Genomic DNA, 17,611 nt, shown 5'->3' with positions numbered 1-17,611 from the left:
CACATCAACAGTATCCTGCGCCGGGCTACTAGGGACGCAAAGGCCAAAACATCAGCCTCTTTCGCCTCCTGCACTCCCGGCTCTTCTGCAACCCCGAATATAGCCAACCCCCAGCTTGGTTCGACCTGGACCCCCACCACCTTCGAAAGCACCTTTGTCACCCCCACCCAAAACCCCTGTAGTGCCGGACATGACCAGAACATGTGGGTGTGATTCGCTGGGCTTCTCGAGCATCTCGCACACCTGTCCTCTACTCCAAAAAATTTACTGAGCCGTGCTCCAGTCATATGCGCCCTGTGTAACACCTTAAATTGTATCAGGCTTAGCCTGGCACACTAGGATGATGAGTTTACCCTACTTAGGGCATCAGCCCACAGCCCCTCCTCAATCTCCTCCCCCAGCTCTTCTTCCCATTTCCCTTTCAGCTCATCTACCATAATCTCCCCCTCGTCCCTCATTTCCCTATATATGTCTGATACCTTACCGTCCCCCACCCATGGCTTTGAGATTACTCTGTCCTGCACCTCCTGCGTCGGGAGCTGCGGGAATTCCCTCACCTGTTGCCTCGCAAAAGCCCTCAGTTGCATATACCAGAATGCATTCCCTTGGGGCAACCCATATTTTTCGGTCAGCGCTCCCAGACTTGCAAACGTCCCATCTACAAACAGATCTCTCAATTGTGTTACTCCTGCTCTTTGCCATGTTCCAAATCCCCCATCCATTCTCCCCGGAGCAAACCTATGATTATTTCTTATCGGGGACCACACCGAGGCTCCCCTCTTTCCCCTATGCCGTCTCCATTGCCCCCAAATTTTCAGAGTAGCCACCACCACCGGGCTTGTGGTGTATTTCTTCGGTGAGAACGGCAACGGCGCCGTCACCATGGCTTGTAGGCAAGTCCCCCTACAGGACGCCTTCTCCAATCTCTTCCACGCCGCTCCCTCCTCTTCTCCCATCCACCTACATACCATTGAGATGTTGGCGGCCCAGTAGTACTCACTCAGGCTTGGTAGCGCCAGCCCCCCCCTATCCCTACTACGCTGCAAAAATCCCTTCCTCACTCTCGGGGTCTTCCCGGCCCACACAAAACTCATGATACTCTTCTCAATCCTTTTGAAAAAAGCCTTCGTGATCACCACCGGGAGGCACTGAAACACAAAGAGGAATCTCGGGAGGACCACCATTTTAACCGCTTGTACCCTCCCTGCCAGTGACAGGGATACCATGTCCCATCTCTTGAAGTCCTCCTCCATCTGTTCCACCAACCGCGTTAGGTTTAACCTATGCAATGTACCCCAATTCTTGGCTATCTGGATCCCCAAATAGCGAAAGTCCCTTGTTACCTTCCTCAGCGGTAAGTCCTCTATTTCTCTGCTCTGCTCCCCTGGATGCACCACAAACAGCTCACTTTTCCCCATGTTCAGCTTATATCCTGAAAATTCTCCAAACTCCCCAAGTATCCGCATTATCTCTGGCATCCCCTCCGCCGGGTCCGCCACATACACCAATAAATCGTCCGCGTAAAGAGATACCCGGTGTTCCTCTCCTCCCCTGAGTACTCCCCTCCACTTCCTGGAACCCCTCAATGCTATTGCCAGGGGCTCAATCGCCAGTGCAAACAATAATGGGGACAGAGGACATCCCTGCCTCGTCCCTCTATGGAGCCGAAAATACGCAGACCCCCGTCCATTCGTGACCACGCTCGCCATCGGGGCCCTATACAGCAGCTGTACCCATCTAATATACTCATCTCCAAAGCCAAATCTCCTCAACACCTCCCACAAATAATCCCACTCCACTCTATCAAATGCTTTCTCGGCATCCATCGCCACCACTATCTCCGCTTCCCCCTCTGGTGGAGGCATCATCATTACCCCTAGCAGCCTCCGTATATTCGTATTCAGCTGTCTCCCCTTCACAAACCCAGTTTGGTCCTCATGGACTACCCCCAGGACACAATCCTCTATCCTCATTGCCATTACCTTGGCCAGAATCTTAGCGTCTACATTTAAGAGGGAAATAGGTCTATAGGACCCGCATTGCAACGGGTCTTTTTCCTTCTTTAGGAGAAGCGATATCGTTGCCTCCGACATAGTCGGGGGCAGCTGTCCCCTTTCCTTCGCCTCATTAAAGGTTCTCATCAGTATCGGGGCAAGCAAGTCCACATATTTCCTATAAAATCCGACTGGAAATCCATCCGGTCCCGGAGCCTTCCCCACCTGCATACTCCTAATTCCTTTCACTACTTCCTCTATCTCGATCTGTGCTCCCAGTCCCACCCTCTCCTGCTCCTCCACCTTAGGAAATTCCAGCCGGTCCAGGAAGCACATCATTCTCTCCTTCCCATCCGGGGGCCGAGCTTCGTATAATCTTTTAAAGAATGCCTTGAATACTCCATTCACTCTCTCCGCTCCCCGTTCTATCTCGCCTTCCTCATCCCTCACTCCCCCTATTTCCCTCGCTGCTCCCCTTTTCCTCAATTGATGGGCCAGCAACCTGCTCGTCTTCTCCCCGTACTCATACTGTACACCCTGTGCCTTCCTCCACTGTGCTTCTGAAGTACCCGTTGTCAGCAAGTCAAATTCTACGTGTAACCTTTGCCTTTCCCTGTACAGTCCCTCCTCCGGTGCCTCCGCATATTGCCTGTCCACCCTCAGAAGTTCTTGCAGCAACCGCTCCCGTTCCCTACTCTCCTGCTTTCCTTTATGTGCCCTTATTGATATCAGCTCCCCTCTAACCACTGCCTTCAGCGCCTCCCAGACCACTCCCACCTGGACCTCCCCGTTATCATTGAGTTCCAAGTATTTTTCAATGCACCCCCTCACCCTTAGACACACCCCTTCATCTGCCATTAGTCCCATGTCCATTCTCCAGGGTGGACGCCCTTCTGTTTCCTCCCCTATCTCCAAGTCTACCCAATGTGGAGCGTGATCCGAAATGGCTATAGCCGTATACTCCGTTCCCCTCACCTTCGGGATCAACGCCCTTCCCAAAACAAAAAAGTCTATTCGCGAATAAACTTTGTGGACAGAGGTGAAAAACGAAAACTCCTTACTCCTAGGTCTGCTAAATCTCCACGGGTCTACTCCTCTCATCTGCTCCATAAAATCTTTAAGCACCTTGGCTGCAGCCGGCCTCCTTCCAGTCCTGGATCTCGACCTGTCCAGCCCTGGCTCCAGCACCGTATTAAAATCTCCCCCCATTACCAACTTTCCCACCTCTAGGTCCGGGATGCGTCCTAGCATGCGCCTCATAAAATTGGCATCATCCCAGTTCGGGGCATATACGTTTACCAAGACCACCGCCTCCCCCTGTAATTTGCCACTCACCATCACGTATCTGCCCCCGCTATCCGCCACTATGGTCTTTGCCTCAAACATAACCCGCTTCCCCACTAGTATAGCCACCCCCCTGTTGTTCGCATCTAGCCCCGAATGAAACACCTGCCCCACCCATCCTTTGCGTAGTCTAACCTGGTCTATAAGTTTCAAGTGCGTCTCTTGTAACATAACCACGTCTGCCTTAAGTTTCTTAAGGTGTGCGAGTACTCGTGCCCTCTTTATCGGCCCGTTCAGCCCTCTCACATTCCACGTGATCAACTGGGTTGGGGGGCTTTTTACCCCCCCCCCCTTGTCGATTAGCCATCCCCTTTTTCCAGCTCCTCACCCGGTTCCCACGCAGCTGTGTCCCCCCCAGGCGGCGCCCCCCGGCCCACCCCACCCCATTCCGGCTCCCCCCTCTCCCCAGCAGCAGCAACCCAGTAACTCCCCCCTCCCACCCCCCCCCCCCCCCGCTAGATCCCCCACTAGCGTAGTTACACCCCCCATGTTGCTCCCAGAAGTCAGCAAACTCTGGCCGACCTCGGCTTCCCCCCGTGACCTCGGCTCGCACCGTGCGACGCCCCCTCCTTCCTGCTTCCCTATTCCCGCCATGATTATCATAGCGCGGGAACAAAGCCCGCGCTTCCCTTTTGGCCCCACCCCCCATGGCCAACGCCCCATCTCCTCCACCTCCCTTCCTCCCTCCACCACCACCTGTGGAAGAGAGAAAAGCTACCGCATCGCAGGATTAATAACATGAAACTCATCTTTTCCCCCCCTTTTTCCCCCCCCTCTTTTCGCCCCCCCATACTCGCCCCACCACTTTGTTTCAAACGTTCTTTTTTAGTAACCCGCTTATTCCAGTTTTTCTTCCACAATAAAAGTCCACGCCTCATCCGCCGTCTCAAAGTAGTGGTGCCTCCCTTGATATGTGACCCACAGTCTTGCCGGTTGCAGCATTCCAAATGTTATCTTCTTTTTGTGAAGCACCGCCTTGGCCCGATTAAAGCTCGCCCTCCTTCTCGCCACCTCCGCACTCCAGTCTTGGTATACGCGGATCACCGCGTTCTCCCACCTACTGCTCCGAGTTTTCTTTGCCCATCTAAGGACCATCTCTTTGTCCTTAAAACGGAGGAATCTCACCACTATGGCTCTAGGAATTTCTCCTGCTCTCGGTCCTCGCGCCATCACTCGGTATGCTCCCTCCACCTCCAGCGGACCCGCCGGGGCCTCCGCTCCCATTAACGAGTGCAGCATCGTGCTCACATATGCCCCGACGTCTGCTCCTTCTGCACCTTCAGGAAGACCAAGAATCCTTAAATTATTCCTCCTCGCGTTATTCTCCAGCACCTCCAATCTTTCCACACATCGTTTATGGTGTGCCTCGTGCATCTCCGTCTTCACCACCAGGCCCTGTATATCGTCCTCGTTCTCGGCAGCCTTTGCCTTCACGACCCGAAGCTCCCGCTCCTGGGTCTTTTGCTCCTCCTTTAGCCCTTCGATCGCCTGTAATATCGGGGCCAACAGCGCCTTCTTCAACTCCTTTTTAAGCTCTTCCACGCAGCGTTTCAAAAACTCGTGTTGGTCAGGGCCCCATATTAAACTGCCACCTTCCGACGCCATCTTGGTTTTTGCTTGCCTTCCTTGCCGCTGCTCTAAAGGATCCACCGCAATCCGGCCACTTTCCCCTCCTTTTTCCATCCGTATCCAGGGGGGATTCCCTTCTGGTTTACCGCACAGTGCTTTTAGCCGTTAAAATTGCCGTTGGGGCTCTTATTAAGAGCCCAAAAGTCCGTTCCACCGGGAGCTGCCGAAACGTGCGACTTAGCTGGTCATCGCCGCACCCAGAAGTCTCTTATTGTAGATTGTTAATCAGCAATCTATCAATCGCTGCTTTAAACATACTCAATGACTTCGGATTCCAGGGCCTCTAGGGTAGAGAATTGCAAAGATTCACAACCCTCTTTGTAAAGAAACTTTTCCTCATCTCGGTCCCAAGTGACTTCCCCCTCATTTTTAAGTTGCGCCCCTGGTTCTAGACTCCCCAACCAAAGGAAACATCTCACCTGTATCTACCCTTGTCTCTTCCATTAAGTATTTCATAGGTTTCAATGAGATCCCAGGTCATTCTTTGAAACTCTAGTGAATACAGGCCCAGTTTCTCCAATCTCTCTTCATAGGACAGTCCTGCCATCCCGGGAGCAAGTCTGGTGATCTTTCGTTACACTCCCTCTCTGGCAATAACCTCTCTGAGGTGTTGTCTGTAAAACCTCGGACACTTCGACTTGTTTTACCCAGGTGCCCTTATTTGTGACATGGACAAAGGACAAGTTTAAGATTCAACCAAATGTATTATTAAACACAGTAAAACAGTCACCCCCCTTAAATTATCCCAACTAATAATAGTCCCAAGATTCCGACTGCTACCCAGTCGAGGTGCGGGTCCGATTCTCTGAGTCTCGGTTGACTCAGGACCTTCATCTGCGACGGTGGGTCTCTCTCGCTGCTTCCTTCCGTCCTCTGTGCTGTCGTCGAATCTTCTCTGCTACCTCGGCGTCGAGTCTTCACGAGGGAAGGTCCTGGGTGGTCGATCTTCATACACCGCTTCGTGCCTTTCTAGAAGATTCTCTGGCCCTCAGTCAATGAGGTCCCGGAGCAGGGATCGCAACACCCAATGGAGTTGCTGCTTGCAACTCTGCAGGACACCAGGTACACATCCCCTGCGGGCCATCCTCAGGTACATTGTCCGCACAAAACCTTATCCCATATAAGGTGCCAGAAAGTCTGGCTTCATCTGGGCAATCCACAACAATCCATCCATTTGAATGGGGCCGATTATCTTCTGATGTCTTATTTACAGCACAGGCCCAAACCTGACCTGGCTGTCTGTCTCTGCCCAGTATATTAGGAGCAGCACGGTAGCATAGTGGTTAGCACAGTTGCTTCACAGCTCCAGGGTCCCAGGTTCGATTCCCGGCTGGGTCACTGTCTGTGCGGAGTCTGCACATTCTCCCCGTGTCTGCGTGGATTTCCTCCGGGTGCTCCGGTTTCCTCCCACAGTCCAAAGATGCGCAGGTTAGGTGGATTGACCATGCTAAATTGCTCTTATTGTCCAAAAAATGTTAAGTGGGGGTTACGGGGATAGGGTAGATACGTGTGCTTCAGTCGGGTGCTCTTTGTAAGGGCCAGTGCAGACTCGATGGGCCGAATGGCCTCCTTCAGCACTGTAAATTCTATGATTCTATATTCGATCTTGGCTGTTCGAATTCCCATCAGGCCCATCGGTGGTTCTGACTGTGGTTTAATTAAAAATGTTTAATTCTTTATTGTCACAAGTGGGCCTACATTAACACTGCAATGAGGTTACTGTGAAAAGCCCCCAGTCGCCACATTCCGGCCTACTGGGCCTAAAATTCAGGCCGTTGGCCATTTTACCACGGAGGTAAGGGGACCAAAACTGCACACAGTGCTCCAGTGCGGTCTAATCAGGCTTCTATACAATTGAAGCAAGACTTCAGTCTGCCTGTTCTCAAATCCTCTTGCGATGAAGGCATCAGCCTTCCCGAAAGCTTGCTGCACCTGCATGTTAGCCTCCAGTGGCTTATGGACAAGGTCATCCAGGTCCTTCTGTACATCGACACTTTCTAATTTCTTACCATCTAGGAAATACTTTGCACATCTGTTCCTGCGAGCAAAACCTACCTCACACTTTTCCACATGCTGTTCTATCCGCCATGACTCCCTCAGTCAATCCAAGTCCTCCTGTAGCCGCTTTGCATCTTCCTCACAGCACACATTTCCGCCTGGCTTTGTATCATCCGTATAGTTGAGAATATTTCATTTGGCCCCCACATCCATTGCCGTTTGTGTGACTTGTATGTTTGGCAGACATTGGGCTGGATTCTCCGTTTTTTGGAACTATGTCCTCACGCCGTCGTAAAATCTGTGGCCTTTAACGACAGAAAAACTGTCGTGAAAGGGCGACATATTCATAACCCTGCAGGGGGGCTAGCAGTGAACTGTCGGGAAGCTCACAGGTTTTGCTGCAGATACGGGCCCCCGCATATCCGGGTCAGAGGCCGTGCTGTGCTCCATGGCGGACTCAGACCGTGGAGCTGGACCTTCCAAATAGTGCCCCCGATCGGCCGCGCGCCCGGCCTGGACGGCCTGCCCAAAATTAGCCCGGTGCCGTATAAGGCCCCCCTGCCCGCCGACCAGCCCGCCCCCGGCCGGCAGGACCTCATTAGATCCACGCCGTCGTGACTTCGGCCGGTCGAGGGCGGAGAATGACGGGGCGGGGGGGCGGCCTCCCCAACGATGGCCGCAGGTAGGGGATACGCCGCTTCTCGGGGTCCGGAGAATCGGGGAACCAGCGCCAGTCCCGATTTCGGGCGCGGAAATGGATTCTCCTCCCCGGCACCAGCCGCGATTTCGGCGTTGGGGTGCGGAGAACCAGCCCATTGTGTGCTCTGCTGTATTTTAGGGGCCTCTGAGTACGCCATCTCTTGCAATCCTCATGTAGATTCTGGGTTCTGCTCGCATCTCTTTTTCTTGTATCTGTGCATGGGGCACGTTTCCCTGTGGACGGCAGAGCTGAAATAATCATCGACCTTGCTGATTGTGGTTGTAGCTGTTTGTGTCGCCCGACAGTGCAATATGTTGAGTTCACTGAATGCACTGCCCTCTGCTGGACCCTGCACGTTACTCCTCAACAGTGTTTTTTTATTCTGCCTCTGGCTTGTATCTGATTCCTCGTCTCCACTGATTTCTCTTACTCCCCTCTCCCTCGTCCACTGAGGCCCTGAGCTCCAAGGATCCTCCTTTAAACACTTTTTTTGAAAGAAATAATCTTTACTGTCACAAGTAGGCTTATAGAACAGGCGCCGGAATGTGGCGACTAGGGGCTTTTCACAGTAACTTCATTTGAAGCCTACTTGTGACAATAAGCGATTTTCATTTTCATTAACACAGTAATGAAGTTACTGTGAAAAGCCCCTAGTGGCCACACTCTGGCGCCTGTTCGGGTACACAGAGGGAGAATTCACAATGTCCAAATTGCTGAATAACACGTCTTTCGGGACTTGTGGGAGGAAATCCACGCAGACAACGTGCTGACTCCGCACAGACAGTGACCCAAGCCGGGAATCGAACCTGGGACCCTGGCGCTGTGAAGTCGTAGTGCTAACCACTGTGCTACCGTGCTGCCCCTCCTCCTCGAAAAAGTCCTTAAACCCAACCGAACGCCTCGTGTGTGGCCCAGAATCCAATTCAATTTGACAACTCCCCTGCAAAGCACCTCGGGACATGTTACTAAATTAAAGGCACGTGATTAATGCAAGTTATTGGTTGACACAGAGTCCTGTCCATTGTCCCTTTGGTGTAACACTCTGTGAGACTGACACACTAAACCCATGTAGTTCCACACAGGTTAGATCTTTCATACTTTGATTAACAAAATGGCAGAGATTAGCCTCAATCAGCTAATCTTTAGTTTAGGAGAAACAACAGCAAGAGTAGGCCATTCGGCCCATCAAGCCTGCTCCGCCATTCAATACGATCCTCGCTGACCGAGGGGTTTCAACTCCATTTTCTCCGCTTGATCCCCACATCTCTTAATCCCCCCGAAATCCCAAAGATTCGCAACCCTTTGAGGGAAGACATTTCTCCTCATCTCGATCCTAAATGACCATCCCCTTTATCCCGAGACTGACCCCCACCCCCCCCCCCCCCCCCCCCCCCCCCACCCCCCGGCTCTAGATTCCCCGACCAGCAGAAACAATCTCCGAATTTCGTAGGTTGCAATGAGATTGCCTCAAAACTTCAGAGAATATTGACCCAATTCACTCACCCCATCGGATCAGACAGCCCCCTCATCCCAGGGATCGGTTTGAACCTCCTTGTGATGTGCTGCCGGCGGGAACAGAGAATCCCGATGGTGGAGAATTCCGGCCAAGATTCCTGCGGAGGCAGTGTTGAAAGGGCAACACGTGAAACCGAGGGGAAAGGGCGAGGTGTCTGTCTAACAGCTGATTTGTCATTCCAGGTGGATAATGCCAGAGTGCTACACTATGTGGGTGCTGGAGTGGGGTTTCCCAGCAGTATGCTGTTTATCTGCTTCCAGTCAGTGCTCACCTACAGGATGGCAAAGAACTCACTGGATTACCGGATAGGTCACTGCCGGACGTGCCTCACCCTTGTGGCCTTCATGAACCTTGTTCTGAGTATCCTTTGTGCAGAGCACTCCTTTGAGACTGTCCTCCGAGGCAGCAGTGTAACTCCCGCCAACCGTGGCCACATTGCTTTACGCCAGAATCAGAATGTAGGTGGTATGTAATCAGATGCATGGACACTCCTGGGGAATGTTGTAGGACATTCCTGGGGAGGGCAGCACTGTAGCACAAGTGGCTAGCACTGTGGCTTCACAGCGCCAGGGTCCCAGGTTCGATTCCCCGCTGGGTCACTGTCTGTGCAGAGTCTGCAAGTTCTGCCCGTGTCTGCGTGGGTTTCCTCCCACAGTCCAAAGATCTGCAGGTTAGGTGGATTGGCCATGCTAAATTGCCCTTAGTGTCCAAAAAGGTTAGGAGGGGTTGTTGAGTTGCGGGGATGGGGTGGAAGTTGTGGTGATATACATCACTGTAAGTACACAAAGGGTTAATGTACATACACTACACCTAGCTAGACACTAGAGGGAACACCAGAGACATGACACACAGGCAGTCAACCAATAGGTCAGTAAGATAGGACACGACCAATGAAATGAACTTATTGTCACAAGTAGGCTTCAAATGACGTTACTGTGAAAAGCCCCTAGTCGCCACATTCCAGCGCCTGTTCGGGGAGGCTGCAGTCACGATACACACAGGGTGACACTACCACAGGAGGGCATTACACCAACCCATATAAAAGGACACATCACACATGCTCAGGCTCTTTCCAGTGTAGACTCTCAGTGAGTACAGACACAGGGTTGATTGAACATCACTCCCACCACGTGGATTGTAGCAGACTGGTTCGTCAGTCTGAGTAGCTACAGCAGGATTAACAGTAGAGACAAATCCAAGTAGGAGAATTGTTAATAGTTTAATAAATGTGTTAAAGCTATCTCCAAGTCTGAACCTTCCTTTGTCAGAGTGCACATCAAGGAAGCAGCTTATGGTACATCAAGAGCATAACACAACAGAAGTGAAGGCTTAATTGGGTCGGTGCAGACTCGATGGGCCGAATGGCCTCCTTCTGCACTGTATGTTCTATGTTGCATTGCAACCAGGTAGAGGGCCGTGTATTCAGTGAGCTGAACATATCGGATGTGCAACCTTCTCTTCTTAGACAGCTCCTTGGGAATTTCCACGTGTCAGTGGGGATGTTGTTCTTTGACAAGGAGGCTTTGAGAATGTCCTTGAAGTGTTTCCTCTGCCCTCCTGGGGCTAGCTGGCCGTGCCAAAGCTCCGAGTGGAGTGCTCGTTTCGCAGCTCCCCTGTCAGGCGTGTGGACGATGTCGTGGAGCTGACCGAGCGTGCTCAATGATTCGACGCTGGGATGTTGGTCTGAGTGAGAACACTGATGTTGGTCGCCTCTCCTGCCAACGGATTTGCAGGATCATACGGAGGCAGCGCTGGTGGTACTTCACCAGGGTTTTGAGGTACCTGCTGTACATAGTCCATGTCTCTCAGGCGTACTGCTCTGTAGGCCATGAGCTTGGTGTTGGGTCTGAGGCCTTGGTCTTCAAGAGCCTCCCTTCCTCAGGTGCCTGAAGGCTGTGCTGACACACTGAATGGGGTGTTGAACCTCATCATCGATGTCTGCCCTAGTTGACAGTAGGCTCCCACGGAATGGAAAATAGTCCCCTTGTCCAAGGCCTCGTTGTAGATTTTGATAACTGGAAGGGGGACAGTGCTGTATGCCAGGGACAGGTTGGTAGAGGACCTTTAGCTTTCGGATGTTTAGTGTAAGGCCCCCTCGTAATGACCCTTCAACTAAGGTGAAAAGCTGCTCTCTATCCATCCTGTCCATGTCCCCCTTAATTCCGTACACCTCGATCAGTTTTTAATAGAATTTACAGTGCAAGAGGAGGCCATTCGGCCCATTGAGTCTAAACCGGCCCTTGGAAAGAGCACCCTACTTAATCCCACACCTCCACCCTATCACCGTAACCCAGTAACCCCACCTAATCTTTTGGACACTAAGAGTGTGAGAGGAAACTGGAGCACCCGGAGGAAACCCACGCAGACACTGAGAGAAAGTGCCGGCTCTGCAGACAGTGACCCGAGGCCGCAATTGAACCCAGGTCCCTGGAGCTGTGAGGCAGCAGTGCTAACCACTGTGCCATCATGCCACCCCTTAGTCTTCTCTGCTCCAGTGGAAACAACCCAAGCCTATCCAACCTCTCTTCATAACTTAAGTGTTCCATCCCAGGCAACATCCTGGTGAATCTCCTCTGCACCCCTTCCAGTGCAATCACATCCTTCCTATAATGTGGCGACCAGAATTGCACACAGTACTCCAGCTGTGGTCTCACCAAAGTTCTGTACAACTCCAACATGACCTACCTGCTTTTGTAATCTACGCCTCGATTGATAAAGGCAAGTGTCCCATATGCTTTTTCACCACCCTATTAACCTGCCCTTCTACCTTCAGAGATCTATGGACAAACACGCCAAGGTCCCTTTGTTCCTCGGGACTTCCCAGTGTCATGACGTTCATTGGATACTTGTCAAATTTTACTTTCCAAAGTGTATCGCCTCTCATTTTTCACGGTTAAATTCCATCTGCCACTTATCCGCCCATTGACCACCCTGTTTATATCTTCCTGTAACCCAGGACATTCAACCTCTCTGTTAACAACCCAGCCAATCTTTGTGTCGTCTGCAAATTTACCTATCCTACCCCCCCCCCCCCCCCCCACCCCCACCAAACATAATCATCTACATTATTCATATAAATGACGATTAATAGGGGACCGAGCACTGATCCCTGTGCTACGCCACTGGTCACTGGCTTCCGGCCACTAAAGCAGCCGTCTGTCACCACTCTCGGCCTCCTACAACTAAGCCAATTTTGAATCCACCTCATCAAATTACCCTGTGTCCCATGTGGGACCTTGTCAAAGGCTTCGCTGAAATCCATATAAACTACATCAACTACATTACCCTCATTTACACACCTGGTCACATGCTCAAAAAACTTTGTCGGACATGACCTCCCTCTGACAAAGCCATGCTGACTATTCTTGATCAAACCTTGGCCTCTCCAAGTGGAGTTAGATTCTCTCCTTCAGAATTTTCCTCCCATAGTTTCCCTACTACTGACGTGAGGAAGGCTCGGCCTAACATTCCTCTTGCAGCCTAACTCCCAATATGTCATCCAAGAGTATTTTGAGTGCCTCCTGGTACCCATCTCAAACACGCCACCTGCCGAATATGGCAGATATTCTTCATCTTTGAGGTAGAGTGTTCTAATGCAAACTTTAAATTGCCTTTTCCATTCGAATTGACAGTCTCTGCTCTGACATCACAGTGTTGACAGTGTAAACAGATTAAAAGATCCGTTTTTCTCTCTCCCTCTCCACGTCAGTAGCGGTTCAAAGCCGAATCTGAACGCAAATAGTTAATTTGTGAAATTCTAATCTGATTTGTAATTGGAGACCAGAATTACCGCCTTAATAAGAATCCTGCCATATAACTTCAGGTCATTCAATTCAATACTGATTAATCTGCACCTTTCCACCATTTTATTTAAGATGATGCTCCCTGTGTTCCCCCAGCAGAGAAAACAGTTTCTTCTCTCGCTATCATATTGAATTCTCTTGATCATTTTAAAGGCCTTAGATTAACTTTTGAATCTAAAGGGGATATTTTGAATCTCAAGGGGATACAAGTCGATGGTCACTGGTCCTCATAATTTAACTCTTTAATCCCTGGTGTGGTTCTGACTAATTTGGGATCCATTTGCTCCAAGACAAATATATCCTCCCTGAGGAGCATTGTGTAAAGCTCAATGCAGTTGCTTAGCTGGTGTCTATCCAAAGCGGTGAGGCATAACCTCCTCACCACTGATTTCAGCTCCTCTTGAGTAAAGAGCCAAAATTGCTTTTTGTTCCCGTGCATTTGTTTTGTTGATTTGTGCGCATGGACACCTTTTATTTATTCTTTCGCGGGATGTATGATCGTTGGCTAGGCCCAGCATTTGTTACCCATCCCTAATTGCCTCTTGAGAAGGTGGTGGTGAGCTGCCTTCTTGAACCGCTGCAGTCCCTGTGATACACCCATAGTGCTGTTAGGGAGGGAGTTCTAGGATTTTAACCCTGCAACAGCTAATATAGTCCCAAGTCAGGGTGGTGAGTGGCTTGGAGGGGAACCTCCAGGTATTAGCTGCCCTTGTCTTTCTAGATGGTAGTGGTCATGGGTGTTGTCGAAGGAGCCTTGATGAGTTGCTGCAGTGCATCTTGTAGATGGTACACACGGCTGCCACTGTGTGTCAGTGGTGGAGGGAGTGAATGTTTGCGAATGGGGTTCCAATCAATGTCAAGGAGCGGTGGTTGGAGATGGTCATTGCCTAGCACTTGTGTGGTGCGAACATAACTTGCCACTTATCAGCCTAAACCTGGATATTGTCCAGGTCTTGCTGCATTTGGACATGGACTGCTTCAACATCTGAGGCTTTGTGAATGGTGCTGAATATGTGCAATCATCAGCGACATTCCCACACACATAGCTATTGAATGCCGACCTGCCCAAGAGTAATTAAATCCTCAGTTCATCTCTCCACTCCTCACCGTCTTGCGCTTTTCTCTTCAGTTGCTCGTGGGAGCATCTCGCTTTCAATTTCCATTCACGATGTGACTGGTGATAAGAATACGTGAGGCGATTTCCCATAGTCTTCGGCATGTCTTCTTAAAGAAAACGTACGGCGGGATTTTCCAGTTGTTCTCACTGGCAGGATCTTCCAGTCCTGCCGACGGCAACCCCCGCACCCCCCCCCCCCACCCAGCATGATCTAGAACTACATTCTAGTGTGTGATCCAAAACAGCATTTAGAGTACGATCCAAATCAGCATCTAGAGTGTGATCGAGGATAGCATCTTGAGTATAATCCAGCACAGAATCTAGAGTATGATCCATAACAGCATCTATAATGTGATCCGAAAAGGCATCTGGATTGTGATCCAGGATAGCATCTCGGGCGTGATCCAGGGCATAATAGAGAATGTGATCCAGAACAGAATCTAGAATATGATCCAGAACAGCACCTAGAGTATGATCCAGAACAGCATCAAGAGCATGATATAGAACAACTCCTGGAGTATGATCCATAACAGCATCTAGAGCATGATCCAGAACAGCATCTATAGTGTGATCCAAGGCAGCACCTAGTGTGATCCAAAATAGCATGTCGAGAGTGATCCAGGGCATAATAGAGAATGTGATCCAGAACAGCACCTGGAATATAATTCAGAACAACACCTGGCGTATGATCCAGAACAGCATCTACAGTGTGGTCCAGAACAGTATCTAGATATGACCCAGAACATAATCTAGGGTCTGATCCAAAATATCTAGAGTGTTATTCAGAGTAGTCTAGAGTATGATCTAGAACTGCATCACCAGTAAGATCTTGAGCAGAGTCTAGTGTGTGATCTACAACAGAGTCTAGATCAAGGACAACGTGTAGAGTGTGCTCTGAAACCATTTCTAGTTTGTAATATGCAACAATAACTAGAATAAACATGATCTGATATGCCAAGTAGAACAAATCTGAAATAACACCAATCGTATGGTCTGCAATTAAACCCAAAATGCACTCTAGAACATCACAATGATGGCAACATCCTTACCCAGTTTAACGTGCCTTGTAAATTCCTTAACTGTCTTTCTAGGTGGGGTCTTCTTTATTCAGGAGAGCTCACAGCTCCAGCACGCGGCAGCTATATGCGAATGGATATTCACCCTCGTCATCCTCATTTTCTATGGGACCTTCGCTGTAGAGTTTGGCTCTATCACTCAGAACACCTTCCTCGAAATGCTGGCGAAGAAAGACAAGAGGAGCCACTGTAAATCGGACAACAACATTGTCCCCAGCTCAGGCGTCAACCGTGCCCAAGAGGCTATCTCCATAATCTAGGCTTCAAGATCCCCACAAGAAGTGCGAACAATTATGGTACACGCATAGCTCTGCCTTAAAACATCGATACAAATATGACAGGGGCCGTGAGGTATTTGTGGAGCATTACTGCCTGATGCAATGTGAGGAATAATCACTAGATACCTCAGATCCTCAAGCAATCAAGGATACTGTAACACAGAAGCCATCACAAGAGGACCAAATGTTTCTTTTTCCAATGGTATTTTTGGAACCTTTGTACGGAACTTAATTTTTTTTATAAAAATTGATTTTTATAATAGAAAAATGAATTATATATTTTATGAGAGCAAATAATTCGACCATTCGGAGTCTTGCGAAAGGAGTTTCATGTCTTCAAGTTGCTTGTAACACTGACCCCTGTAAATGGGACAGGTAAATGTTCAAATGGGAATTATCATACTCACTTTTTAAACCGAAATTTCCATTTATCGGTCATTTTTTCTGGGCGTTTCTGTGTCTTTCTTCCAGGGCGGACAGGAGCAAAATTGTTTCTCAGACATTGCCATTTTCCATTTACTAGGATTGTCCAAGTACAGGGCAGGTTTGACCTCAGTGTGGCTCTGCGCACGACTGCCCACCTCTTCACTTGTCGCTGCATCTACATCCTTCACCCATTTTCCACCTCTGTGTAGATTGACTGATTTAAACTTGGCCTCCTTCCAGCCTTCTCCCCGTCTGGCCCACCCCTCCCTCAGTTTTGCAAACTCAGAAGCATCTGGCGTTGACACCGTCCCCACTTGCATTGAGAAGCGTCATTGCTGCCCGATCTCTGTAAGCTTTCTCCTCCCTTCGAGATCTCTGCACTCCTCCAGCCTGGGTGCTTGGCACATGCCCGCATAGTGGCTATAGCATTGTTGCCAGGTAAGATTCCCGGCTTGGTTCACTGTCTGTGCGGAGTCTGCATGTTCTCCCCGAGTCTGTGTGGGTTTCTTCTGGGTGCTCTGGTTTCCTCCCACAAGTCCCAAAAGACTTGTTAAGTGAATTGGATATTCTGAATTCTGTGTACCCGAACAGGCGCCGGAATGTGGCGACTAGGGGATTTTCACAGTAACTTCATTGCAGTGTCAATGTAAGCCTACTTGTGACACTAATAGAGATTATTGTTAATTGATTCCCTCCACGGTTGATGGCTATACCTTCAACCGTCTAGGCCCGAGGTTCTGGAGTCCCCTCACTAGACCTCCCTACCTTTGCGACGTGACTTTAAACCTACCTCTTTGATTAATCTTTTGATCACCTGTCCTAACATCTCATGAAACTTGGTGTCAAAGTTTGGCAGGGAACAAAGTTTTGGCTTTGGGACATTCTTACTCCTTGACAGGTGTTAAATAAATACAAACAGTAATATCAACGATCAGTGACAACTATTCCTGACCTGATGGGGTCAAGCTGCCCAGAAGATCAAACCCTCCTTTGCGCATGATGATCGATTAAATTCTTGAATTTGTATAACACGCATGTACACATTTTAAGCTGTATTACTACAAATGTTGCTTGTCGATCATTAGTTCTTCCCAGCCTCAAGCAGTCTCCATCTCCAGCCATCCTAGCGTCATTTAAAAATCCGAGATTGAAATATATATAAATTTACATTTAATGTTTGTATTCTGTTTGTATCTCGGGTGCCAGAGGTGAGGTGAGAGTGACCCGCCCTTGACATCAAGGCAGTATTTGGCCGGGTGCGGCATCAAGGAGCCCCAGCAGAATTGAAGCTAATGGAATTCAGGGGCAGAACTAGCACAGAGTCGGATGGTTGTGGTTGTTGGGAGGCCAGTCACCTCAGTTATAGGACATCACTGCAGGAGTCCCTTGGGTAGTGTCCTAGGCCCAACCTTCTTCAGCTGCTTGCCTCAGGCTTAGGCTGAATGTTACTTACCACTTGGCGTTGTAAGTAAGGTCTTGCTGGATGCAGCCACAGTCTGGTAAGTAACATTTGTGCCACGGAAAGGCCGGGCAATGACTCCTTTCCCAACGAGCAAGGATCTAACCTGTGGACATAGGGGGCTGGATTCTCCGATCTCCGACGCCGAAATCGCGTTCGGCGATGGGGCGGAGAATCCCCGATGACGACAGAATCGGGGGCGGCACCGCTTTCACGATGCTCCGCCCCCTGCTCCGGGCCATATCGGCAGCGAGCTCTACGCTGCCTGGCT

The 17,611-nt window shown here is 50.0% G+C and overlaps 1 protein-coding gene across 2 annotated transcripts in view; it reads left to right on the top strand.

The window, feature by feature from the left end:
• LOC140403644 (transmembrane protein 150A) overlaps positions 1–17,055 on the top strand; it is a 124,375-nt gene extending 107,320 nt beyond the window's left edge. For both annotated transcript variants that reach the window (XM_072491792.1, XM_072491793.1), the window contains exons 7-8: positions 9,364–9,541; positions 15,193–17,055. In XM_072491792.1, the coding sequence (XP_072347893.1) occupies positions 9,364–9,541; positions 15,193–15,437 (423 nt within the window). In that variant the 3' untranslated portion in view covers positions 15,438–17,055. The remainder of the gene's footprint in view (positions 1–9,363; positions 9,542–15,192) is intronic.
• Positions 17,056–17,611: the final 556 nt, after the last annotated feature.

Source organism: Scyliorhinus torazame, chromosome 28, assembly GCF_047496885.1.
Source record: "Scyliorhinus torazame isolate Kashiwa2021f chromosome 28, sScyTor2.1, whole genome shotgun sequence".
NCBI lineage: Eukaryota > Metazoa > Chordata > Chondrichthyes > Carcharhiniformes > Scyliorhinidae > Scyliorhinus > Scyliorhinus torazame.
The sequence above is the reverse complement of the archived record's forward strand: the minus strand, read 5'-3'. Positions and strand labels throughout refer to the sequence as shown.